The sequence below is a fragment of the Hippocampus bargibanti genome, linkage group LG18 (genome assembly GCF_051943395.1).
Source record: "Hippocampus bargibanti isolate YZ-2025 linkage group LG18, ASM5194339v1, whole genome shotgun sequence".
NCBI lineage: Eukaryota > Metazoa > Chordata > Actinopteri > Syngnathiformes > Syngnathidae > Hippocampus > Hippocampus bargibanti.
The window spans coordinates 14,905,807-14,932,871 of record NC_142751.1 but is presented as its reverse complement, the minus strand read 5'-3'; the positions used below and the strand labels follow the sequence as shown (position 1 = coordinate 14,932,871).

At 44.0% G+C, this 27,065-nt stretch overlaps 2 protein-coding genes and 1 long non-coding RNA gene across 6 annotated transcripts; 2 read left to right on the top strand and 1 right to left on the bottom strand.

Annotated features, from left to right (window-relative positions):
- Positions 1-1,207: 1,207 nt before the first annotated feature.
- On the bottom strand, positions 1,208-3,685 carry LOC148884895 (uncharacterized). 4 transcript variants are annotated; one of them, XR_016118183.1, is made up of 2 exons: positions 3,610-3,685; positions 1,208-1,985 (listed from the first exon to the last, which is right to left on the bottom strand). It is a non-coding gene; the product is annotated as an uncharacterized LOC148884895 (long non-coding RNA). The 4 variants fall into 4 exon arrangements; XR_016118182.1 differs by lacking the exon at positions 3,610-3,685 and adding an exon at positions 3,403-3,472; XR_016118181.1 differs by lacking the exon at positions 3,610-3,685 and adding an exon at positions 2,948-3,070.
- On the top strand, positions 2,979-19,642 carry setd1ba (SET domain containing 1B, histone lysine methyltransferase a). The gene is made up of 19 exons (XM_089019700.1): positions 2,979-3,199; positions 3,426-3,571; positions 3,748-3,846; positions 5,010-5,280; positions 6,502-6,623; positions 6,717-7,808; positions 9,496-10,212; positions 10,545-10,718; positions 10,807-10,900; positions 11,306-11,514; positions 12,487-12,553; positions 12,625-12,954; positions 13,384-13,506; positions 13,639-14,557; positions 15,575-15,740; positions 16,763-16,888; positions 16,987-17,106; positions 17,497-17,634; positions 18,061-19,642. The coding sequence occupies exons 1-19, from the start codon at positions 3,139-3,141 to the stop codon at positions 18,232-18,234; spliced, it is 5,148 nt and encodes a 1,715-aa protein (XP_088875826.1). The 5' UTR covers positions 2,979-3,138; the 3' UTR covers positions 18,235-19,642.
- A 574-nt stretch (positions 19,643-20,216) lies between these two features.
- Positions 20,217-27,007, top strand: plrg1 (pleiotropic regulator 1). The gene is made up of 14 exons (XM_089020617.1): positions 20,217-20,361; positions 20,722-20,828; positions 21,754-21,890; positions 21,981-22,037; positions 23,029-23,122; positions 23,607-23,697; positions 24,614-24,712; positions 24,789-24,881; positions 25,359-25,610; positions 25,969-26,071; positions 26,149-26,257; positions 26,419-26,558; positions 26,633-26,826; positions 26,912-27,007. Exons 1-14 carry the CDS (start codon positions 20,353-20,355, stop codon positions 26,969-26,971), a joined length of 1,545 nt encoding a protein of 514 aa, XP_088876743.1. The 5' UTR covers positions 20,217-20,352; the 3' UTR covers positions 26,972-27,007.
- The last annotated feature ends 58 nt before the right edge of the window (positions 27,008-27,065 follow it).

Here is a 27,065-nt window from a genome sequence, read left to right as displayed (position 1 = left end):
GAGCCGCTGTAGACTTCCCATGACCTAATATGGCAACACGGCGGGTTGTTATGGCAACCCCCGCACTGCTCTCAGATTACCGCCTTCCGCTTTGGGAGTCAGTGAGCCGCAACCGTCGCCATCTTTTATTTCTCTCTTACGTCGCTTATTCGACGATTTAAGTCAATCGTTACGTCCATTCCTGTCAAAATGGCACGTTTTGCTAAAAACGCCCCGTTTGGAATGTAGAAACGTCGAAAATTTTCCATTCCTTCCTCCCGAATGAGAGAGAAGCTCACCCACCAAATCTTGAAGCACAAAGCGCGCTGCGTTGTGTGTGCGTGCTCGTGAGAAGCCATTTTGAGAGCGAGCACAGATGAGAAACTGCTCGTCATTTTCAAATCTACACGCCACCTAAATGACTATTGGAACAAAGGGGAAAGCAGTGAAAAGTCCCACGATTTCTCCCCATTAAGACTCGTTTTCTTTTTACAGGCTTGGATTACGTATTGAATACCAACTGTAAGTCTACAATATTGACAAATACAAAAGTATGATGTTGCATAAATTGTTATGGAAAATTGTTCAACTTGACACGTGTTCACTGTCCTCTTATGAGAATGCCTTCAACATAGATGATTTTTTTTAGAAAACAGGCAAAAGTGAGGGAAAAAGTTTAAAAATAGATTACCTTCATAAACAATATTTCCTTGTGGTTTTAATATGGTGATGCTTAGTGAATGGTGGACGTGGAAGAGGTTTTAAAAGGTTGCTCTTATCCTGTCTTCAAGAAGAGAGAGAGATGGTTTGCATATTGCCCAAACAGATGATGGTTGAAGATGCGTTATTCGAAGGGTGGGAGGAAACTGGCAAGAAGCACTCATGATTTCATTTGATCTTTTTTTTTTCTTTTTTGAAAGAGTTCCGTCTTTGGTGCTAATGGATTCCTTCCTTTTCAGGAGACGTTTCCCCATCCCTTATTAATGACATTGTTGGAGGATCCGAAGATGGAGCTGAAATCGTTCTTGAGTCATGTAGGCCTGCTCACTGCATTTGAGGTAAATATCTTCAAGCGTGGTCCCTTCTTCTCTGGCTTGAGACGAGTAGACCTGTTTGGGGAAATTAAATATGCCCTTGCCGCAAGGTCATTTGGTTGTTTTAAATGGCCATGGGGAGCATCGCAAAGCAATCCTACCAAGAGCAGCCTCCAAAATCCCATCAGTTTCTGTTGTGGGGGAGAAAATGTTCAGAGACATTAATCAAAGCAGTTCTGAGTTGAATGGTGAAATTGTCACCAACGTCATAAGGCCACCAACGACCACCGTTGGCATTCATGTAGAGGTTAGCATATTGACTAATGACGCTACAAGAGCTTACTTTGCTTGAGGACTAGAATAGTTTAATGAGCAATAACGTGCATGCCTTATTCACATTACAAACATGGTAGATGATCAGAAAATTGGACTTACTCATGGCTACTCATACAAGGCCTCAACTACACATTTACTCAAACTGTTATTTTTTTCTCATCCCCCTCTCTCCAAAGTCATCAAGAAGTTTATTTACTGGTATTTCAAAAAGAGAAAACTAGTATTATTTGAGTATGCCATGTGGCGTGGTTTAAGACAAAGATGGATGATTCCAAAGCAGAGGAGAAAAAAAGGCTGAAAATGTTCACAGGGTAATTACATCCAGTACATTCTCTTCCTTCTTCTCAGTCCCTTTTCAAAGGAAGCAATCATAGGATCTTATCATAGTCCGTGAGAGGTGAGGAAATCAAGTGTAAGATCCCTTTTTGGAACAAAGGAAAGCCATGTAGGCCATAAAGTCCCTGTTTTTTTTTTATTTAGGAAAATGGCTACTAAGAGAGAGCTTTCAGGCCATTCTCTCCGCTGTGTGTTGAAGGACTTCTTGTGCCTCCCTCTAATAGCAGACGGCGCCTCTTTCAGCTGCAAGCTGATTGGTTGCCCAGACTGCCTGCTGTTAACCAGCCAATTGCCCCAACGCTGGGGAGGAAAAAAAACCCAGCATGAAATGTCAAGCATAACCTTTTGCATACCCTAAAAAAAGAACAAAGTAGTGTAAATCTCAATGCAAACACAGACTCACGTGATTACTGTGAGTGTTGCATTTTTTGAGGCATCAAACTACAAGAAAGAAATCTGTTTTGCATGAGAATACTCTTGAGTGGTGCATTTTCTTGAGGCATCAGCTACAAAGAAAGATAGAGGCTTTGCATGAGAATACTCCTTTTTATTGTTTCAAAGCAACGAGGTTGTTATTGTCTTACTTTGAAGTGGTACTTGATTGTTTATAATTCAGATTTTTTTTTTTGGGGGGTGGGGTAGCTTGAACACTGAAAAAAGAACACCCAATGTAAACAAAAGCCATTTTTTTAAATCAGAAATCATAAATCTTTGCTCGCCTTAAAAGCAAGTAATGTTTAAAATTAAACGTAAACACGACGTCAGGTGACGTTCGCCATGGGAAAAGACACTATAGTTATTTAATTGCGGTGATGCGGCTACCAGCTCAAATATCGCTTGTATGTAAGATAAATATAATCCTATTTACATTATTGTTGTTTTATTAAAAATAAAAATAGCAGTTGGTTTTTACTCACATTTCGTTAGCGACTCTAACGAGTTTTTAATCGAACGTTTGGTCAAATGCGAGTAGTCGCAGATTCGTCACAAGCAGATTCGACAGACAAAAGTGACAGGGAAAAACAACAAAAACACACAAAAAAAGAAGTAACATAAACGAAGAGATTACATCTTTTTTTAACGGGGCGTTCTTAGCCTATCACGTTCTCAGATGCCTTTGTCTTTATTCCACGAACGGCTTGCTAGCTTGTCGTGGCGAAAGTGCGCCTGTCGTTTCGACGTGTAGCTAAAGCCCAAGCTAAACCAAGCTAAGCTAAGCGGGTGTATTGTGGGAGAGACAAGACAGAAAGAAGCTACCGTACCCTGCCAAAGCTCCACACAGCAGCACGGACACGAGCAGCAGCAGCAGCCACACAATATGTGCGGGCTCTCGTTTAAAAAGGAGCCACTTCCACCCTTCATCCAGCGAAATCATGTAATGTGAACGGGACGAAAAAAAAGCGTTTTATCTCAACGATTCGACAAGAAAGAAATCCGTCGATCGGGGCGAATCATGTCCAAGCCGGGGGAGAGAAACAAATTGTGCGAGGACCACGGCAGAAAGCAGAGTTCAAGTAAGCTTCCCCCCTTTTTTCTCTTCTCCACCTTTCTGTCAATTGTCTTGCGGAGCACCACAAAGTCACGGGTGGGTAACGTTTTTGGTTTAAAAAAGTGTCGCGGACGAGGAAGGTGCTGGTGGTGGGTAACTGGTGGTAACGAGAGCGAGCGTCCGTGCTTTAGCCGCCACCGATGCCTCCTGACGTTAGCTCGGCTTTACCTTCCCCCCGTGTGTGCTTTCAGCGTTGGCCAACGGCACGGACAGTCACCCCGGCTCGACGGAGAAGCGGAGTCACCACTGGAGAAGTTTCAAGTTGATCATCGACCCGGCACTCAAAAAGGGATCCCACAAGCTGTTTCGCTACGATGGACATGCTTTCAACATGCCCGTAAGTGAACCGAGAGTAACCGAGGAGAGCACACTCACCCCTGGATCCATCGTCCATCATCACCGTTGTCTCAAAGCACACGAGCGACTTTGCTCTACTTTGTTTACTTGTCGTCGTGAGTGAGAACGTGCTTCTGTAGATGTCATGTCAGCAATGTGCTCCCGCCTCCTCTGCAGAACCCCGGGATGCCACCGGTGGACAGCGTCCGAGACCCGAGGATCGGTCGACTATGGACTAAATATAAAGAAACGGATCTACCGGTGCCTAAGTTTAAGGTAGTCTTCACAGCCAGTTATTTTCTTTAGTGTGGGGAAGTGTAAGATAGTTGTCATAAGTCAGAGATACACACCCCTTTTCATCTTTCGGCTTTTGCTGACAATTGCTGTGCCGTGTGAATCCTTTCTCAACTATCAATTGAGCAAATGTTTATTTCATATTGGCAGGATTTGTTGGGAGTCTATGACAACTGTTGCATTTGTGTACTGCACTCTTTAAAGGACAACAGACACTATTTTTTTGTTTCCTAACTGACATCAGAAAAACGTTTTATAGCATCTAAAATACCCCAAACACGCAGGATGATATTTTTGGTTAAATACAAAACGGCAATAAAAATGACTTAAAGTGTGCTAAAACTGCAAAAAAAATTGAGCTGCAAGTTGGGATTTCAAGTTCGTGACGTCACAGAATCAAAACAATGGCTTCAGATTCGGAGAAGATGCTTTCTTGTTACTCATCCAGTTAAGAATATGATTCAAATAGTTCTGAAGAGGAAAGCATAAACGTTTGCAATTGATTAAACAAGTCCTTCCGGGTCATTTTGAGGCGTCTGGACTTTATGTGTAGCGTCCCAGAAAATGAAGAAGATGGTGCCCAAGCTCCGTTAGAAATGGGCTGATTTGTCTGCTGGGAATTTGTGTCAGCGAATATCAAATAGTAGTCTTGGTGCAACACAACGATTCACCATCGCGTTATTTATGTTTTCCTTCTAATTTCGCCATCAACACGAAGTTTTTCAGACCAAACAAAGTACCCAAAATGCATTGTGTGTCGCTTTCTCGGTCAGGGGCGTTCCCTGCGTGACGTCACGTCAGGAATCGGCACCAACTCAAAAACAACACTTCCTGAATATCTTAAAACGTAAAATATAGCTATGTGCTTTGTAAAATACGTTCAGTAGAAGTCATTTGAAGTGATTTGACAAATTATGGACACAACTTGTCTAGAGGTGTCGGTTGTCCTTTAAAATGCTCTGAGGGGGGGGGGGGTTTATACTCAGTTGAAGAAATGTTTATTGTTATGACATATTAGCTGCATTTGTGGGATTTATAAAGACAACCCCTTCAAGCGTTTATTTTTTAGCAACTGCAATTATTTCGTGGTATTATTCAGCGAAAAAATCCCCTGTCCATTTCATCCCTCATTCCCCAAAACCAAGATCGACGAGTATTACATTGGCCCAGTGCCCCCGAAAGAGGTGACCTTCGCACGCTTAAACGACAACATCCGCGAGGGCTTCCTAATGGACATGTGCAAGAAGTTTGGCGACATCGAGGAGGTGGAGATCCTTTACAACCCCAAGAATAAGAAACACCTCGGGATTGCCAAGGTGGTCTTCGAGAGCGTCAAAGCCGCCAAGGTGGCCGTGCAGATGCTGAACAACACGTCGGTGATGGGAAACATCATCCACGTGGAACTGGATCCCAAAGGTAAACAAATTCCACGAGCATGCTCTGACACTTGTGATGTCTGCTTTACTCGGGCGACAGCTGTCACGTGATCACCTGCATTGCTTGGGAACTGAGGGCTAATTGAATTTCGTTGAATGTAATCCCTGCTCCCACAAGCCCCTGGCTGAGGGCGCCATCTATTCCCCAGTGAGCCTAATTTCAGTTTGTAAACAAACGCTTAAAAGACCCGAATACACCCCCCTACCATACCCCCGCCCACTACACATCAAGGCTGCTGTCATCTGTAGGTCGATCCAATATTATCTTGAAATGTGAGGTTGAATTTGACAGTTTGGAATCCATTTTGAATTCCGTAGCCTTCTGCTCATTTAGGTTGTTGTAGAAATTGTAATTTTCCCTTGTATATAACCAAAAAATTTGCAGCGTGCACCCACCACCCCCTCTAACAAAAATATTTTTTATGCCTTTTTAAGAGTGACAATCTCACCAAAGCATTATATATTATAAAAATGTATCGTAGTAACATCATTAGAAATAACGAAAGTTTGTGTGTAATAACTTGACTCGTTGTGTTCACACGTTGGCCACTAGGGATCAGTACACACACAAGAAAATAGTCCAGGCTGCTCAGTAAACACTGATTATTAGTCGGTTTTCACGACAGGACAAATGTTCGATTGTTGTTTGTGTGTGCCCAAATTACTATTGCTTCAAGGTTTTGAATACAGCAACGCTTATGCAAGTTTCGTTAGCCTCCTCAATGAGGCTTTGTGTTACATTTTAGCCATCAGCTAGTGGACTTTAATGTGTAATTCTCTTTGTTTTAAGAATGATCATTTCCTTTGTCAACGAGGTGAGGTATTTGACAAGAGTTTACAATGTCAAACTGGGGACAGTTTAGGGATCAGCGTTTTCCCCAAAGAAAGTCGCACATTGATCGATTGAAGCCTCTTTTTTTGGTCATTCCTTAATTAAACAATGCACACCCGTCATGCTGTATTAATTAATTCTACAGCACATCAGTTTAATTTTGAAAGAAATCGCATTCAATGGTTGTTCATAAGGCTTCCATTATTGGACATATTTCATTTCGCTTTGAAGTGAGTCAACCAAAGTTACAGTGCACTTTGTAAACATTTGCTAAAGGAAACTTGTAAAAAAAACGTTTTAGTCTTTGTGCTAATCATTTCTAAAAAAAACACGATGAACCCTATTCAACTGCTGTCAATTTCTCTTCAGGTGAAAATCGGATTCGGTACTTCCAGCTCCTGATGAATGGAAGCTACACGCCACGGACGCTGCCTGTTGGCGGGGAGGAGGCGAGAGATGTTTCCCCCCGTAGCCTGGCTGAAGCTTTACTGGTAAGAAGACTTTTAAGGGACGTTTGACTGGATCAATCTTCTCATATCTGTTCTTGAAATATTCGCCATATTGTTTCTACGTCCCTTCCACAGGCATGCGAGCCCATCCGCAGGTTGTCAGAAAGCAACTTGTCAGCCTCGGCGGGCTCCATCCCGCCGAGCAGCAGCACCTCCACCACGCCGTTGTCCCTGGAGACGGGTTACTCCAGCCTGAGGCAGGACACGCCCCAGTCTCAGGGAACGCCACGCCAAGTGGGCACCCCCTTCTCCCAAGACTCCAGCTACTCCAGTCGCCAGTCCACCCCGGCGTACCAGAGCAGCCGGGTGGAAAATTCCGGAAGCTACAAGTCGCGGAGACACGAGAGCAAGTTCCAGGATGCGTACAATCGCAGACCGGAGAGGCCTCAGTACCGCAGCAATATGTACCGCAGCAGCGCATCTGAGCAAGCGCCCTTTAAGCAGCATCACCTCACCCCCCCTGAACCGCCACCTACGACGCCCTCTTTCTCCTATACGGCACCCCCTCCCGCTACGCCCAATTTCAAGTCCGCTTTCTCGCCCTACCAGACTCCCGTGCCTCCCGCTTTCCCCTCGTCAGAACCAACATTTCATCACCCGTCCCAAAGGGAGGGCGGCGACTACCAACGACCCCCTCAGCCGCCTCCGGCCGCGCCCACTGACCTTTTGCCCTCCAAGGATAGACAGGAAACCCCTCCCGCCCCCGAGCCTCCGCCCGAACCGGGTCCTCACCCTAGCACGCCTCCTCCCAAGACGCCCGAACGCTGCCCGTCGCCCGGCTCGCCCGCCGCCGACCCCGAGCGCAATAGCCTGGACTCGCGTATTGAGATGCTCCTCAAGGAGAAAAGGACTAAACTGCCTTTCCTGGCCGAGCGGGACTCGGACACGGAGGTGCGAATGGAAGGGAGCCCCATTTCCTCCTCGTCCTCGCAGCTCTCCCCGATAGCGCCTTACCTGGACGGCGGAGCCCCAAACTCCCGACCGTGTAGCACGGGCTTGGAGGACATCAGCCCCACGCCGCTGCCGGACTCGGACTCGGATGACGAGCCCGTCCCCGCGACAGCCTCGCTGGTCAAGAAGAACGGCTCTCCCCTCGACTACGAGAGCAACAACAAAGTCAACGAGGAACATTCTCGAGCACACCCGGCGGCAGAAAAAACTGAGGCGGTAAGCGGCACTTTGATAATAACAATAATTCACTTGTGATTAATCGCTCACCTGCAGATAACTAACATAATCAAGGATTATAAAGTAGACGGTAGTCACGTGTTAGCTTTCCTTTTTGTTTCACAGTCTGTTGATTCTTGTCAAGGAGTGTCACACGGTGCTTATTCAAAAGAATTTCTCGTCTTCACTTAAAGGACAACCGACACCGCCGGACAAGTTGTGTCCATAATTTGTAAAATCACTTCAAATAACTTCTACTGAGCGCATTTCACAAATATTCCACTGCATATAGCTATATTTTACGTTTTAATACTCACGCTGAATATTCATGAAGTCTTGTTGTCGAGTTGATGACGATGCCACGGAGGGAACGCCGCTTACCGAGAAAGCGACACACAATGCATTTTGGGTACTTTTTGTCATCTGAAAACACCGTGTTGATCGTGAAATTTGAAGGAAAATGACATAAATAACGCGATGGTGAATCGTTTTGTGTCGCAGCCAATTGCGGTAACACACATAAGCACGGTGTAAGTTGACACAAATTCCCAGCGGACAAATCATCCCATTTCCAACAGAGCTTGTGCGCCATCTTGTGCATTTTCTGGGCGCTACGTTGGAGTCCAGATGACTCGAATTGATACGTAAGGACTTCTTGAATCGATTGCAAATATCTATGCTTTCCTCTTCAGAACTATTCGAATTTCATATTCATAACTGGATGAGTAACAAGAAAGCATCTTCTCCCAATCTGAAGCCATTGTTTTGATTTTGGAGCAAGACAGTTTGTGAAGGAGTATCCTGGCGTGACGTCACGAACAAGGGGGCGGGATTTTCTGAATCCTCCCAGTTCCGAGCTCATTTTGTGGCAGTTTTGGGACACTTTAATTCATTTTTATTGGTGTTTTGCATTTGACTAAAAATATCAGCCTGCCTGTTTTGGCTATTTTAGATGCTATAAAACGTTTTTCTGATGTCAGTTAGGAAACAAAAAAATGGTGTCGGTTGTCCTTTAAAGCGAGCCTTGTTTCCTCTTTCTAATACTACTATTACGAGTACTGCTACTGCAGGAAAACACACATTTGGCTGTTGGCCCCTTTCAGTGGCACACTTCCTGTTTTAGCTCCCATTCTGGTAGGCACGATTGGCCGCAGATGTTCTCACATTTCAGTTATTGCAATGCAAACACATCATTTGTATAGCGCTCTCACTTTGAGCTGTTTGTCACTTGCACTTGAAGTTTATAATAGTAATAATAATACATTTCATTTTTAAGCGCCTTTCAAAAACTCTCAAGGTCACTTTACAGTCACGGGATAAGTTTTTCTGAACCTGGAAGTAACTCGGATAGAATAGTAAGAAAAATAGATTGAAAGCTAGCTAGCAAGTCAATAGATAGCTCATAGCTAGCCAGATAACTATTGTGCGGTATTACAGAAAAGACAAAGAGATTGACTTAGCACAATATTTCTTACTAATGTCTACATAAACAAAAGTCAAAGGAACAATGATACTAGCATCATGCTAACATATAATGAAAGAGCCTATAGGTGGGCTAACAAAACTAATCTTGGCCGTCGTGCTCATGAGAGATTTTCAAAACGTCTGCTTCACAAAAACCGATAACACAACATTCCCAGTCACCTATTTCCCCCCCCCCCCCCCCCCCCCCCCCCCCCCCCGCCAGAGTCATCATTCATCCGGAGAAGACATGGAGATCTCTGACGACGAGATGCCCGGCACGCCGATCACCGACTGCAGCAAAGGCATTGTGGTCAACACCGCCGTGTCCCCCATCCAGACCCTGACGCTCCCTCCGCCCGGTTTCTCCCACCTGGCCGGTTTCCCCATGGCCCACCACCACCTGGGCGCCGTGCCGGGCCACCCGGCCCACCTGGCCGCTCATCCCGCCGTGCACCCGCACCTGCTGCCCCACATGGCTCACTACGCGCCCGGCATGATCCCCATGATCCAAATGGAGATGATGAACTGTTCGCAGTGGCAACAGTGGAGCACGGTTCCCATGTCCTTCCAGATGCAACAGCAGATGCTGAGCCGCATGGCGCAGACGCGCGGCCCTTACCCTTACCCGCATTACCTGGACAGCGCCGCCTCGGGGCAGTTTGCCGCACCGTACCAACATCCCTCCATGGGCGGCGGTGCGGGGCTGCCGGGGCAACAGTGGCAGCATCCTAGCATGCCTAAATTCAACCCAACGGTTCCCCCTCCTGGATATGAGACCAAGAAGGAGGACCCCCACAAAGCCACCATCGAAGGGGTGTTGCAGGTCATCGTCAAAGAGCTGAAGGCCATCATGAAGAGGGACCTGAATCGCAAAATGGTGGAAGTGGTGGCTTTTAGGGCCTTTGATGAGTGGTGGGAGAAGAAGGAACGCTCGGCCAAGGTAAGCTGCATCGTGCACGGTGGTACTTATTCACGGTAAGATCCTGAAAGGACAACCCACACCCCCGGTTTGTAAGATCACTTGAAATGACTTCTACTGAGCGCATTTTACAAAGATTCCAGCGCATATAGCTATATTTTATGTTTTAAGACTCGCGCTGAATATTCAGGAAGTCTTGTTTTCGAGCTGATGACGATGCCCTCAGTGATGTCACGGAGGGAACGCCCCTGACCGAGAAAGCGGTCAGGGGCAGTATTAGAAAGCGGTATTAGGAAGACTTTGCTCTTTGGAATATTACAATTAAGCCACGCAATCTCAAATTCCTCTGCCAGGCATCTTCGACTCCAATGAAAGGCGCGGACGCTAAGGAAGAGGAGCGTCCGAAACCGAAAGAGACCATCGGTTCAAGCCTGCTTGAGAACTGGAACAAAGGCGAGGGTCTGGGTTACGAGGGCATGGGACTCGGAATCGGCTTGCGGGGAGCCATCCGCTTGCCCTCTTTTAAGGTGAGCAAAAGCTCGTTTTCTTTTCTGTTGCCTTTTTCACCCTCGTCCGCTGCGTTTGGTTTTTTGAGCGTTGGAATGTGACACTCAGGTGAAAAGGAAAGACCCACCGGAGGCCGTCACCGCCGGGGAGAACAAACGAGTGCGACCCTCCACTCCCGTGGATGACGAGCTGGAAGATGAAGGTAAAGGCCTCCGCACTGGGCATTTATGTTTTGCCCTTGGCCTTAGCTTACAATATATCCCGAAAAATTGCAGTGAAGAAAAATATGTTATGGTAAATTAACTCATTCACTGCCATTCTCAAATTTATTCGGGAATTGAAAATGATGGAGCGCCAAGATAGCAAATAGATATCAAATGGCTAGCCAGTGAGAACACTAGCAAGCTAGCTAGATAAATATGTCAAGAAATATTCACACTACAAGCTAATTTCATACCATCGGCCTCCTGATTTGTCCGACTTCCGTCGAAAAACCTATCCTGTGACTGTAAAGTGACCTTGAAAGTTTTGAAAAGCGCTTATAAATGAAATGTATTATTATCATTAAAAAAATATGGAACTTTACTTGACATTCATCTCCAACCAGAACGCGATCGAGATCTGTCGGAGCTCCCGTTGGACGACTCCAAAATGGACGGCGACGGCGTTTTGACCAAGCGGAGACCATCGCGCCCAATTGACTTGGACAGTGAAGGCGAGGAGGACGCCGACACGTCGGAGAAAGAAGAGTCGCTATGCGACCGAGAGGAAGAACCCGACGAGATGGCGCCCACTGAAGCTCAATCGCCAAGAAAAGTACGGTGACATTTCTTTTAATAATAATAATAATAACACATTTAATTTACAAGCGCCTTTCTGAACACCCAAGGACACTTTACAATAAAACAACAATACATAGAACAATAAAACCATGAATAAAATAATGAATAATAAAATAGCTGATTAAACTAGACCATGAGTGCAACTTTAAAGGACAACCGACACATCTAAAATACCCAAACACGCAGGCTGATATTTTCAGTCAAATACAAAACAACAATAAAAATGACTTGGTGTCCCAAAACTGCCACAAAATGATCTTGGAACTGGGCAGATTAGGACAGTCCCGCCCCCTCTTTGGTGACATCACTATTGGTCACACACTACCTTGCTCCAGAATGAAAACAATGGCTTCAGAGAGTTCAGATTTGGCGAAGATGCTTTCTTGTTACTCATCGAGTTATGAATATGATTCAAATAGTTCTGAAGAGGAAAGCATAAATGTTTGCAATCGAATAAAGTCCTTCCCTAGCAATTCGAGCCGATTGGACTACAATGTAGCACCCAGAAAATGCACATGTTAATAATAATAATACATTACATTTTAAGCGCCTTTCAAAGCTCTCAAGGACACTTTACAGTCACAGACAAGCATAGGTACTATAATGAAATATCATCACAAATACAATGCAATAATTAAAATACGATTATAAATTGAAACAAGAGAGCTACATAGAAAGTGCAATTTTAAACAGGTGGGATTTGAAAGTAGGAAGCGATTCAATCTTACGGATGTTGGGAGGAAGTGATTTCCAGAGTTTGGGAGCAGAGCGGCTGAAAGCTCTGCACCCCATCGTGATGAGACGGGCAGAGGGCATACAGAGGTGGAGGGAGGATGAGGATCTGATTTTATTTGTGTTCTCGGGTGGAATTTGTGTTTTTTTTCTTTCCCAAATGGAATCTGATTGTAAAGTTACCTAGCAGGCCTTCGCTATTTTGTTTTTGCAGAGTGTTGACGGGGACGCTGACAAAGAGTCATCCAATGAAAGCGCATCGTCCGATTCTTCCGACGACGGTACGTTACTGACCGGAAAACCACCCAGGCGTCTTCTTCAATTTGGCATCTCACGACGTCACCTCCCGCAGAGTCGGCGACTTCGGCGTCATCCAAGAGCAGCTCGAACTCCTCGTCGGCCACTTCGGATTCCTCGGAGTACGAGTTGAGCTCGGAAGACGAAGTCTCTGAGGTGGAGATGGAAGACGATACGGGAAAAGCCACCAGGACCTCCTCGTCCTCTTCGTCGTCGTCATCTTCGTCTTCGGGAGACGAGGGAGAGACGGACTCCCGGCCAGCCAGTCCTTCTCCGGTCCCGAAGGTTACGGAAGAGCTGAGCGGCAAACCTAAATTCAGACCTCCAAGTCCCGAGGAGGCGCTAACGGAGGACGTGAAGCCACCGTTGCCCAAAATTGTTCCAGGTAGGATCTCGAAGCATTTGGCACAGAGGAAATACAGGTAACATCTGACTTAGGACCACCCGTACTTACGACCACGACCTCCAGACCCTATTTTTACTATTTTAATTCTACGCCTGGCACCGCAACGCGCTAGCTGGCCGGCAATGCGTACGACAATTTTGGCCAGCCAGCTAGCATCTCACGCTCGCACAGCAATCAGCCGTGTGATGGCACCAGAAGGGGGGAGTTTGCGTGTCATTTAGCCTCCCAGTCTCAAAACGATAAAACCACGGATAAAATAATAGGCTAAAAACAAATGCGGGCGAGCAGCGGCAGCCAAAACGTGCCAGCGTGCACTCGACTCGGACGCAAGGCTATTCGGTGGCTATATCACTTGATGTACGTAAATAAAAGGAAGAATGTATTTTTATTTTATTTTATTTTTTGCAGCCAAAGAAGACGTCAGCGGCGATGAAAGTGCCACTGCAAAATCAGAACCTGGAGAGAACTTGCGCCCGCCCACGCCGACGGGCGCCCTTCCTTCCGACAGCGATCAGGAGAGCAAAGCCAAAGGTAAAGCGGAGCCCGAGCGAGCGTCGGCGCCGTCAGGTGGATTAGCCCCGCCCCACCGCCATCCCCAAGACCGCCCACCCCCGTCGGCTTCCGCCTCTTTAATGCACCTCCCTCTCCCGCCTCGCCCCGCAGTAGAAGGTCGCTCCGCCCTCCGCCCGCCCGCCGACTCCTCCCAATGGGCTCGCCAGCCCACGGACGAAGACGTCCCCCGGACGCCGGGCCGAGACTTGGCGGAACGCGCCCGCCTTCTGGGCAAGTCTCAGAGCACGGACACGTTGCCCAACACGCCAGGTAGTGACGCTCCGCTCACGGGGAGCAGCGGCCTGACGCTGAGCTCCCCGCACGTCCCCGGCAGCCCTTTTTCTTACCCCGCTCAGTCTCCTGTCCTCAGCGCCGGAGTCCCTCGCACTCCGGGGCGAGACTTAACTTTCACCCCCGTCTTCCCTGACCCCTGCGCACTTAATCGGAAGGTCTCCTCCGAGAGCCCGGACGAACGTCCCGTGTTTAAGGAGCCGCCTGTCGGCGCTTTGCCTAACCAAGCCTCGTTAACAGGTGGCGAGCGTGCGGCCCCCCGCCTGTCCGGAGACGTCAAATCGGAAGAATCGGACGGCGTCCCGTCCAAGCGCAAACCCGCACGGCGCAAAGGGAAAAAGATCCCCCTCCTCTCCGAGTCGTCACCCGACTCGACCCCCTTGCGGGACGTCGAGGCGCTCAAAATGTCCCCCGACTTTGGTGGAACGCTCTTACCCGAAACGCAAGACGGCTTCCTGTCCTACGAAGACGATACGCCGGCGGTGATAAAAGCGCCGCGACGGACGCGGCGAGGTTGGGAGGAGCTTCTGCTGGACGGCCTGTCCCCCGTCAGCACGCCGCCTCGAGCTTTCTTCTCCAGACGCAGCGACTTTGAGGAGATGACCATCTTGTACGACATCTGGAACGAGGGCATCGACGAGGAGGACATCCGACTCCTGCAGGTCACCTACGACGAGATGCTGCAGCAGGACAACGGCAACGATTGGCTCAACGACACGCTTTGGGTTAACCATCCGCATATCCTTTTTCTTTTTCTTTGACTCCAAGTCAAAAACTTATAAATGAAATGCATTTATTTTATTTTATTGTTATTATTATATTTATTTTTATTATTATCAATATATTATATGATATTGATAAGAATAAGGATATTTATTTTGATATTCCTATTGGATTGGATTGGATTGGATTGGATTTGCCTTTATTAGTCTCACAGTGGAGAAATTTACATTTCACAGCAGCAAAGTGATGAAACTATTGTATTGTATTGAAACTATACTATTGATAGTATTGATGATATTATTGATATTAATAATATTGATATTATTGATATTGATATTTATATATAATATATTAATATTTTTATTTGTTTTTATTTATGTTTGGATTTATATTTATTTGTGTTTATTTATATTTAGTTTATTTAGATATATTTATTTATATTGGATTGGATTTACAATTCCTTCAGAACAGAAATATATTTTTGAGAGTTTAGCCTTATATTTTCTATACAAAAAACACAATATTAAAATATAGTATAAAGTTATACAGTAAAGTCTCGTTATATCGATATCGGATATATCGATAGTCCCGGTTATATCGATACTATTTCTATGCACGCACGGAGAAAATTACATGCAAACAGGGTTGGATATATCGATAGTCCCGGTTATATCGATATTTTTTCGGACTCCCTTGAATATCGATATAACGAGACTTTACTGTAATTCAATGAATAGTGCTGTATTCTATAGGAAATAAGTGACAAAGTTAGGACAGTAGTAAATATGTTTAGGGAATAAATTGATGCATTTGAAAGGCGCTTATAAATGAAATGTAGTATTATTATATACGCGATTCTCCTAAAAATCAATCCATTTAATTTTTCACAAATTTGGACCCAGCAAAATATTCCATCAATTGTTTTAATCTCAATCATGTAGTAGCGCCCTCTGTTGGCAGCAATGGAGAACCACTTTGTTCTCCTGACCTCCAAAAGCCCAAAAAGTTCCTCCTCCTTGACGGCCCTCGCACAAACCAACATCCCGCGAGTGAAGAAAAAGAGGCGAGATGACGGCATGAGGGATCACATGACCGGCTGTGCCCGAAGCGAAGGTTACTACAAGATTGACAAGAAGGACAAGATCAAGTACCTGCAGAGCACCCGGCTGCAGTCGGAGGAGCCGCCCGTTGACACTCAGGTAAGGAAGCCTACTCATCATTACGGTGATACCGTGGCTTACCAACTTATTTGGTTCCCAGACAGAGTGTTTTAGGCGAAAAGTGTATATCCCAAAACTTAATTTCCCATAGGAAACCATTAAAATGAGAATAATCCGTTCCCAGGTCCCCATAAAACATAATTTTCTAAGTCTTAAAACTACACAAAATATACATTATTTTATGTATAATAAATGTGCTATGGTATTATAATTAAAGAAATAAACATTACTGTATAATAAAGTTGTTTTATTTACCTTTGTGATGGTCGTTGATGGCTTGATGGAATGGAGTGGCCGGTTTCTTCAGCATTAAACACTTGATGAGGAATGTAGCCTTCTTTCACCATCTTGAGGAATGATCCCTTGTAGGGGCTTTCTCTGCCATAATTTTACCTTGTTCCTCATCAATTGTGTTCTGTTTAGCTGAGTTGATAGCTTTTTGCATCAAGTGTACAGAGGGCTTGTGCTGGTTATTTGTGGAGCCTGATTGATGGGATATTTTAACCTTGCAGTCTACGCTTTACCTTTGAACGATCAAAGTTGAAACCAGTCCAAATTTCACTGTTTTCTATCAATTTTCTCTCTCTGTCGTCTGCCTGTCTATTTAGTGTTTAAACCACCTCCCCTCACTGCTGTGTTCTTGACCAATCACGTGTCTTTAACCGAAGACTGGGGTCGGGGAATAGAGGACAAAAACAGTCGGCTGCCATTTTCATGTTAGTAGAACGGGCTCGTTCGCGAACGACACATCAATCATTGTGACGCTACGTGTGTATCCCGAAAAATAGTTTGTATGACAAGGTTAAATGTTCATAAATATAACGTTCGTAAACCGAAAAGTTCGTAAGCCAAGGGGTTTGTAAACCGAGGTATCACTGTAGTTATTTTTTTGTCTGTAAATCTGGAATTAAAAAAAGACAACCAAAAAAACATCCCTATTGTTAAAAATGAATTTCATACGCAATGATGCGTGTTTCGATCACTTTTCTTTTCTCGCTCAGGGGATGAGTATTCCTGCGCAAGTCCACGCCTCCACCAGGGCGGGATCCGAGCGACGGTCTGAGCAGCGCCGCTTGTTGTCGTCGTTCGCGTGTGACAGCGACCTCCTCAAGTTCAACCAGCTGAAGGTGAGCACCCGCGCTAACACCCGCGCTAACACCCGCGCTAGCGCCCGCTTTGTCCGAATCGACTTTGACGGTCGGCGACACATATGCACTCTTTCCAGTTCCGTAAGAAGAAAATCCGATTCTGCAAGTCCCACATTCACGACTGGGGTCTGTTCGCTTTGGAGCCCATCGCTGCTGACGAGATGGTCATCGAGTACGTGGGACAAAATATCAGACAGGTGAGACCATGGCCACGGATGTTTGTCAAATAATCCCGCTAGCCGTTGTTAACTCATTCGCAGCCATTTCTGATTTTTTTGTCTTCTGAAATTAAAGTGTGACGTGGAACGCCGTTCCCGAATTATTTTTGGTTTTCGGGGGGGGGGTGCTGATAAAGCGCTGGTCAGACCTCTGGCAATGTTTTTCCCTTTCACGAGGGGGCAGCATTTGCCTTTATGTTCGCGCTTTGTTTTGCTACAGCTGGTGTGAAAGCACTATATGAATCTGTATTATTATTATTATTATTATTTTTTATTATTATTAATGCACACGTTTGTTTGGATGACGCTAGTGCAGCCGGAGACCACAATCAAACTGTGTTTTTGTGCCCGTGGGGTTTTGTTCCGTAGGTGATCGCGGACATGCGGGAAAAGCGTTATGAGGAGGAAGGCATCGGCAGTAGCTACATGTTCCGCGTGGACCACGACACCATCATTGACGCCACCAAATGCGGAAATTTTGCTCGCTTCATCAACCACAGCTGCAACGTAAGGCCCCAAAACTTTAGATTCCTTCCATCTTTTAACGTTATAGTATCTACATATTGATCAATTATTTCATAATAGCCAGGTGACGCCATTTTGAATTTGATGTTTGCGTACCATGTGGAATGTACGCTTAAAGGACAACCGACACCATTTTTTTGTTTCCTAACTGACCTCAGAAAAACTTTTTACAGCATCTAAAATAGCCAAAACACGCAGGTTGATATTTTTAGTCAAATGCAAAACACCAATTAGCTATCTTATTATCTGGCTCACTAGCTTTCTATCTGAATGCTGGCGCGTGTGGCTGCCGCTGCTCACCCACAGAAGAGAGTTTTGAAAGGCGTTTATGAATGAAATGTATTATGATTATTCTAATTCTGCAATCTAAAATAAAAAAACTGCATTTCTTCCACGTCCCCCACGCAGCCCAACTGTTACGCGAAAGTGATCACGGTCGAGTCGCAGAAGAAGATCGTCATCTACTCGCGGCAGGCCATCAACGTCAACGAGGAGATCACGTACGACTACAAGTTCCCCATCGAGGATGAGAAGATCCCTTGCTTGTGCGGCGCCGAAAATTGCCGGGGGACCCTCAACTGAGGAAAACTTTGCGCCCAACGTTTCATGGTTTACGATTTATGGTGCTTTTTCTATCTATTTGACTTGTTTGTTTTTGGTCGCCCAAAACCACCATTTTTGTCGGCTTGATTAATTACACAAATGATAGTAACAAAAAAATGGCCATTGCTAGCAAAAGTTGACACTTTTTGCATAACAATGTGCTCTTCATCTGTGTAAGCTCTGTCGTACAGGAGTGGTCCATCGATGAAAAGGTTTCTTCAGCCGTCATCTGTACTTCTTTGAAGGTGTCTCGGACGTTTCGCTTCTTATCCAAGATGCTTCGTCAGCTAACTAAAATCTTTTGCTGGCTTCAAAGAAGTACAGATGACGGCAGCAGAAAACTTTTCATCAATGTGTTCTTCAGTACTTGCCCAAATAGGCTTTAGAGATCTTGTAGCTCACGAGCGCTAATACTGGAAGAAAAAAAAAAAAACTCAAAATTATAGTAACAACCACAATAATACAGCATTTTTCAGCGTATTTTTATTTCATTAAGCCCATGTAGGACTTCCCCGCAAAAAAAAGCTCCATTTGACGCTTCTGCGCATTACTTATGAATGAATTGAATCTTCTCGCGGGATTGGCGAGCTTCTCATGTATTATTCCGTCAGTGTTGAAACGGTTCCTGCGACGACAAAAAAATAAATAAAAATATAAATAAGTTAAATGCACTTGCCAAGAAGAAAACTTCCCATTGGCTCGGTTGTCACAATACTGGAGATTTGCTTTCTGTTTATATTGTAAACTTGTACAGAAAATCTGCCTTTTTTATACGTCAACACGGGGGCTCACTTTTAAGATGTTTTCTAGAAAATAAGACTGCCTATTATAAAAAAAAGTATTTTCAGGGATCTGTAAATGGAATGATGAATTGTTTATTTCAAGTAAGAAGAAGAAGAAAAAAAAAGAATGTCCACAGTGTACAGGAAGTCGTCCCCCCTCAACCTCTTTTTTGGAAAGATTGTTTCTTGTAGAAACGTCTTCATTCTCCTCAAACGTGTACATAAGCTAACTGTGAATATGATATGAATATCTCTATTTTTTTGTTCCCCCCCAAGGATTTGCTACACCATCCGAGCTCCGAGAGCTGTTGTAACATACGATGCGAGCGGTTAGCTTGTAGCACCACATTTCAGCTTGTGTCAAGCTTTGGTTTTCTTTTCTTTGTATTGATTTGTTTTTTTTTTTGTGTGTGTTGTAAATTCTATGAAAAGTTGTTTTGCGGTGTGGAGAAAAGTGAGGATGGATTAAAAAAAAAAAAATCAGCGTATTGGAAGACGTCTGAACAATCAGCCTGCTCCTCATGTCTATTTATTACATGATAAATGTATGAACATGTTTTGGGAAAGAAAATGGAAATAAAGCAATTTTGCATACATCCATATAAAAAAATGTGTGTTCCATTTGTGTCAATCATTTATTCCCATATCAGGTTCGAAATAATTTCGTTTTTCTGAATATTTCAAGTAATCTCTTCTCGTGCCGGTCCCAAGCCCGGATAAATACAGAGGGTTGTGTCAGGAAGGGCATCTGACGTAAAAGCTTGGCCAAAACAAACATGCGAATCACACCTCTGAAGATGGAGGACACTGATTTGCTATGGCGACCCCTTGAAGGGAAAAGAAGAAGAATCTCAGCGAATAATTATGGCAAATATTGTACAATTTCATATTTGAAAAGGTTTTGAGGATACAGAAGGAAGCAGAGCCGGAAGATACCAAAATGGAATATGGTGGGGGTGTCTGTAGAAGTAACTTGATTCATAAAATGAAAATTGACATTTTTACGATATTTTATTCTTTACGTTTTATATATTGTGTTCAATCTTTTGTACAAGATAACGATGTTGTTAAAGCTGCGGCTGTTACATTTTAATAAAATAAAAGGTGAGTGAAACGCAACCCCTTGCCTCTAAGTGGCGCCGAAGCAAACCAAGTGTTGTACTTCCGGTTAACGAACCGTCGACGTTCGGTTGTGGTCTTCATTGATGCTTTCGCGCACGCTTCCTCTCCAGACTTGCGAATACAGCTTTTATTTTTCTCCTTCTTTCATTTTTTTGCGCTGTGGTACTTTTGTACCATATTTTTCATCACAAAAATGACGGAGGTAAAACGAATATTTCATACTTTGTTGATTTTTTTTGGGTCGCATTTTCCCAAGATGGCCGCCCCCAAGTGGTTCAAGTATTTGTTTTTGTTGTAGTTTTTTTCTTTTGTTTTTATCACATTGTGTTTGTTGATACGTCGTGTGGACTTAAAGTTGTATTCAGTATTTCTTTGGTGGGCCACGACATTCGTCAAAGTCAAATAATCCGTGTTTGGTGGATGGGTCTTCTCGGCATCGCGCGTGTACCGGCGCTAACGGATTTTGTTTGGGAGAAAAATCACCACTATTTGTCTGTTTTGGTGCACCTTTTAATATTTGCTGTTTTAATAAACATTTCAATATATATTTTTGTTTTCACAGGACGTCCAGAAGCACTCGGTCCACACGTTGGTCTTTCGTTCGCTCAAGAGGTCTCACGACATGTTTGTTTCCGACCAAGCCAAGTACATTCCATTGGACGAAGAAAGGTAATAAGCCACGTTTAAAATAACACAAAAAATACTTCAAAATAAAACTTCTATGGATGCAATGAGTGAATTGGTAATTAGATGAACCTATTATTATTTTTTTTATTGTCAAAACATTTGCAGACGTCTAGTTTAACATTGAAAAATACCTGTTGAGAATTATCGTTAGTTGCAAGGGTTATGGTAATCAATTGCATGTATGTAGGGATTTGACAACATTTTTCAATAATAATTCATCACATTTTCTAATACCATATTAAAGTGCATTTGAATAGCTTTCAAATGACGTATAGATTATTGTTCTATCACAAATAATAAAGAAGTAATGGAATTTTATTTATTTTTTAATATGAGGGGATTTTCTGCCTGTCATTACACAGTTAAATGAAAATCTGTGACCGAGTTCTTTATTACAGTTTAAACGATCATAATTTTCTTATTTTTTTGGCAGATCTTAACGGGAAAGGTACCTTTGGAAAGCTTTTGAAATTCTAAACAAGAAAAGATTCAAAATATAAATGATCAAATATCAACGATTGAATGCAGGCAGATTTTCGTCAGAAATCCAAAATGGCTGTCACTGAATACTACGAAAGAAAATTGCAAGCTCTAGAAATATATATGCTAATGCTTCTTTTTGCTTGAAACTTGGCAGTTATGGAGAAAAATATATATTCTACCACTTCTATGAGTTATAAAAATACAACTTACTCACCTTTATAAACTGTAGTGTTAGCAAAAAGTGTGTCAATTAATTTCCCCCCTGTAAAAAATAGTGGGAATGTTTGCATAATTTGCTTATAGACTTTTGACACAGTAAGTAATTTGTTACCACACAACTGCCCGTTTCAAATCATCATTGGTGATTTGGTGATTCTTTTGCAGTTTGGTTAAACGCACCCCGAATATTCTTTGCTTTGTGCAGTCATAAACTAAAGATGGCGGTGAAACTGAAAGCAGATTACAGCGCCGTCCTCCACATGCCCATCTTGAAGGAAGTCAAAGAGCGAATCCCTCAACCCATCAGCAGCATGCAACTTCAGATCGGCTACGCGCAGCCAGGTGATAAACAAGCATATACCATGTACTTTGTAGAGGATACTTTGTATTTTCTCGAATGAGTACTCTACTTACTTTTTTCTGATCTGGTAGTGTCTGATGAGCCAGAGTACACAATCGCTGGAACACACGCTTACCCTTCTGGACCTGGTAAGTTCTGAAGTACAGTGATACCTCAGTTTACGAACTCCTTGGCTTATGAACTTTTCGGTTTACGAATGTTAAATTTAGGAAAAATTTACCTTGGCATACAAACTATTTTTCGGTATACACACAATGTGTGATGTGTCGTTCGCGAACGAGCCAGTTCTCCTAACAAGAAAATTGCAGCCGACTTTTTTATCCTCTATTCCCCGCCCCCAGTCTTTGGTTAAAGCCACATGATTGGTCAAGAACGCAGCAGTGAGGGCGGGGTTTAAACGTTAAAGAGACCGGAAGATGACAGAGAGGGATAGAATGGATAGAAAACAGTGAAATTTGGACTTGTTTCAACTTTGATAGTTCGAAGGCAGAGTGTAGACTGCAAGGTTAAAATATCCCATTAATCAGGCTCGAGAAATAACCTGCACAAGCCATCTATACACTTGATGTAAAAAGCTATCAACCCAGCTAAACAACACAATTGATGAGGAACAAGGTAAAATGATCGCACCTACAAGGGATCATTCCTCAAAATGGTGAAAGAAAAAGGCTACGTTCCTCATCGAGTGTTTAATGCTGATGAAAGCGGCCACTCCATTCCATCAAGCCATCACAAAGGCCAATAAAACCACTTTATTATACAGTACAGTTTAATTTTTTTTTATTATGATACCATCGCACATTTATTATACATAAAATAAGGTATATTTTGTGTACTTTTAAGGCTTACAAAAGTAGAAAATGATGTTTTATGGGGACCTGGGAACGGATTATTCTCATTTTAATGCTTTCCTATGGGAAATTAATTTTTGGGATACACAATTTTGGCCTTGCACACTCTGTCTGGGAACTAATTAAGTTCGTAAGCCAAGGTGTCACTGTAGTTTGATATACCTGATAAAAATACTCCTAAGCGAAGGCACCGCAGTTGTATTAATGTTGTTGTCTGGCGGGTCTCGCAACTCTTGCTGACCGACATCATTTCCATTGGAATGATGAGGAATGGCGCTGACCGCCGACACAAAGGTACACAGGAACCCCAGCGAGGCCGCTGTGCACTCCATGGCGTTGGCGCTGCCGCCATCGCAGGCCAGGTGAGTCTCGCACTTATCGACTATTTTCTCCATTGGGGAAATTATAATCAGACTTTCGCTAATTAAGGGCCCGAAAAAATTAATTAGCGTATTTTACGGCGTATAAGGCGCACCGGACTATAAGGCGCACCTTCAACGAATGAAAAAAGGTTTTTCAAATATAATCTAAAATATATAAGAGTTTACACACTCCTACGTGGGTGCACCTTATACACCGAAAAATACGGTATATTGACATTGTTTTTGTATAGGGCCGGTTGTCGTTGATTACTATATATATATATAAAATTTAAAAAAATATATTCCATCAAATAATGTTGATATTAAGAAATAGACCAGTAATAGTAATAATAATAGTCATAATAATAATAATGATGATAATAATAATAATAATAGTCATAATAATGATAAAAATAGTCTTGAAAAGACAAAACTGAGTGTTTATTTGTTTGTTTCTTTCTTTCTTTCTTCTTCCGCCTTGCAGCCAAGATGCCAGCCGCACCGCTGCCAGCGTTCCAGAGATCCATCGGCACGCCGGAGCAGCTGAGCGATCACATCCGCCTTCAACCGCGTTGGTACGTCCCGACGTTGATTCAAATTTGATTGGTTGCACGTTTCTCTCCCTTTTAAAGGACAACCGACACCTCCGGACAAGTTGTGTGCATAATTTGTAAAATCACTTCATTTTACAGTGATTCCACGGCATACAGCTAGATTTGACCTTTTAAGACTATTCAGGAAGTCTTGTTTTCGAGTTGAGGACTTTACCCTAAGTGACGTCACGGAGGGAACGCCCCTGACTGAGAAAGCGACACAATGCATTTTGGGTACTTTTTTGTCTTAAAACACCGCATTGATGGCGTAATTAGAAGGAAAAATACATAAATAACGCGATGGTGAATTGTTGTGTGTCGCAGCCAATTGCGGTAACACGCATAAAGAAGGTGTAAGTTGACATAAATTCCCAGCAGACAATTCAGCCCATTTCCAAGGAATCTTGTGCGCCATCTTGTGCATTTTCTGGGCGCTACATTGGAGTCCAGACGGCTGGAATTGATACGGAAGGAATTCTTTAATGGATTGCAAACATTTATGCTTTCCTCTTCAGAACTATTCGAATTTCATATTCATAACTGGATGAGTAACAAGAAAGCATCTTTTTTTCCGAATCTGAAGCCATTGTTTTGATTCTGGAGCAAGGCAGTGTGTGACCAATAGTGACATCACAAGCAAGGGGGCGGGCCCTTCTGAAACTCGCCATTTCTGGGGTCATTTTGAAGTAGTTTTGAGACACTTGAAGTCATTTTTATTGTTGTTTTGCATCCGACTAAAAATATCAGCCTGCGTGTTTTTGGCTATTTTAGATGCTATAAAACGTTTTTCTGATGTCAGTTAGGAAAAAAAAAAAATGGTGTCGGTTGTCCTTTTAAAGTATTTTGCCATTTTTTTGCTCTGCTTATTCTTATTATTATTTTTAATTATTTTTTGTAGTCGGTGATGGAAAGTGGTGGCAGCAGGACATCTGCGCTCATGAGGAGAGCCCCCACCATGCCCAAACCTCAGTGGCATCCGCCATGGAAACTCTTCCGGGTGACCGCCTCCCTCCCGAACGCGAATCCTTCCAGTTTCATCCCATCGTTATTAACGTGTGTCGATCATTCGGCAGGTCATCAGCGGTCATCTGGGCTGGGTGCGCTCCATCGCCGTGGAGCCCGGAAATCAGTGGTTTGTCACCGGATCGGCTGATAGAACCATTAAGGTGATCTATCCTAAAAATAATAATAATAATAATAATGATAAAGCATGGCAACTTCACTCAGATATCATCATCAACGACCATTACCAAGGTCAATAAAACGACTTTATTATGCTGTAGTCTTTATTTCTTTAGTTATGATACAATAGTCCATTTATTACACATAAAATAAGCTATATTGTGTGTAGTTTTAAGGCTTATTTCATAGAAAATTGTGTTTTATGGGGACCTGGGAACGGATTATGCTCATTTTAATGCTTTCCTATGGAAAATTAATGTTTGGCAGATGAAATGTTTGCCTTACGCACACTTTCTGGGAACCAATTAAGTTTGTAAACTGAGGTATCATTGTAATAATTATTATAATAATTATAGGAATAGTAATAATAAGTAGTGGTGCATTGAAATATGGAAGTCGATCGTAAAATGTCTTTTTTTTTTTTTGTTTTTGTCACCGATGTGCTGCTTTTGTCTGTCCAGATCTGGGACCTGGCGAGCGGCAAGCTGAAGCTGTCGCTCACCGGACACATCAGCACGGTGCGCGGCGTGGCGGTCAGCACCCGCAGCCCTTACCTCTTCTCCTGCGGCGAGGACAAGCAAGTCAAATGCTGGGATTTGGAGTACAACAAGGTCATCCGCCACTACCACGGCCACCTGAGCGCCGTCTACGGTCTGGACTTGCACCCCACCATCGACGTGCTGGTGACGTGTAGCAGAGATGCCACGGCCAGGGTAAACCCCGCCCCCTTCCCCGCCACACCCTTCTCATATATCTAGTCAGTTATCTATTAGCTGGCTATATGGCTAGCTAGCTATTAGCTCGCTACCTATATCGCTTTTCCTGTGACCTTGGGAGTTTTGAAGAGCGCTTGTAAATGAAATGTATTATTGTTATTATTATCATTAGCTATCTCTTAGCTATCTAGCTTTCTATCTGAGTGACTTCCGGGTTGACGCGTGTGGCTGCCGCTGCTCACCCACAGAAAAACTTTATCCCGTGACTGTAAAGTGACTTTGAGAGTTTTGAAAGGTGCTTCGAAATGAAATGTATTATTATTATTATAGATAGATATGATTGTTCCGACTTTAGGTGTGGGACATCAGGTCCAAAGCGAACGCGCACACCCTGACGGGCCACACCAACACGGTGGCTACGGTCAAGTGCCAAGCGGCGGAACCGCAAGTCATCACCGGTGCGATCATTTTGGACTAACACGCTGCTAGCGTAATAATGCGAGTGCACGTATGCTAATGCTAATTTCATGTGCAGGGAGCCACGATTCAACCATCAGACTTTGGGATCTCATTGCCGGCAAAACCAGAGCGACGCTGACCAATCACAAGAAGTCCGTCAGGAGCGTCGTGCTGCATCCCCGACAGTAAGTCGGTTTTGAGATTCCATCCGCAAGAAATTTCCACTTCCTGTTTTAATGTTGGACCCCAATTTTCCATTTCAATTACCACTTCCTTGTCTCCGATCGAGTACGGAAAGCGTTTGTCCAATCGCGTCCGCACCTCAATTTTTTCCGCCATCCGCCAGGTACACGTTTGCCTCCGGTTCCGCCGACAACATCAAAGAGTGGATGTTCCCCGACGGCAAATTCATTCAAAACCTCTCGGGCCACAACGCCATCATCAACACTTTGGCCGTCAACTCCGACGGCGTTCTCGTCTCCGGAGGTTATTGATCGCCGCGCAAGCGTGTCGAAATCCCGCCCTCGCCGCTCACTGTCCGTCTTTGCGTCCTCCTCTAGCCGACAACGGGACCGTCCACATGTGGGACTGGAGGACCGGCTACAATTTCCAACGCATCCACGCCGCCGTGCAGCCGGGCTCCCTGGACAGCGAGTCGGGCATCTTCGCCTGCACCTTCGACAACTCGGAAAGTCGTCTGATCACGGCCGAAGCCGACAAGACGGTCAAAGTGTACAAAGAGGACGACTCGGCCGTACGTGGGGATTGTTTTCAAGGCCAAACTGGTCAAAACGCCTTTGATTTCAATGACGTGAGATGGCTTGTTTGTGTCTTTCCAGACGGAAGAGAGCCATCCTGTCAACTGGAAACCGGAAATCCTCAAGAGAAAAAGATTTTAATCGTCCGACGCCACAATAAATCCTTTTTTTGCTTTATTTTGTTTTGTTTCTTGGATTCGCCGTCGTCGTATCTTCATTTTGCATCACAGCACGC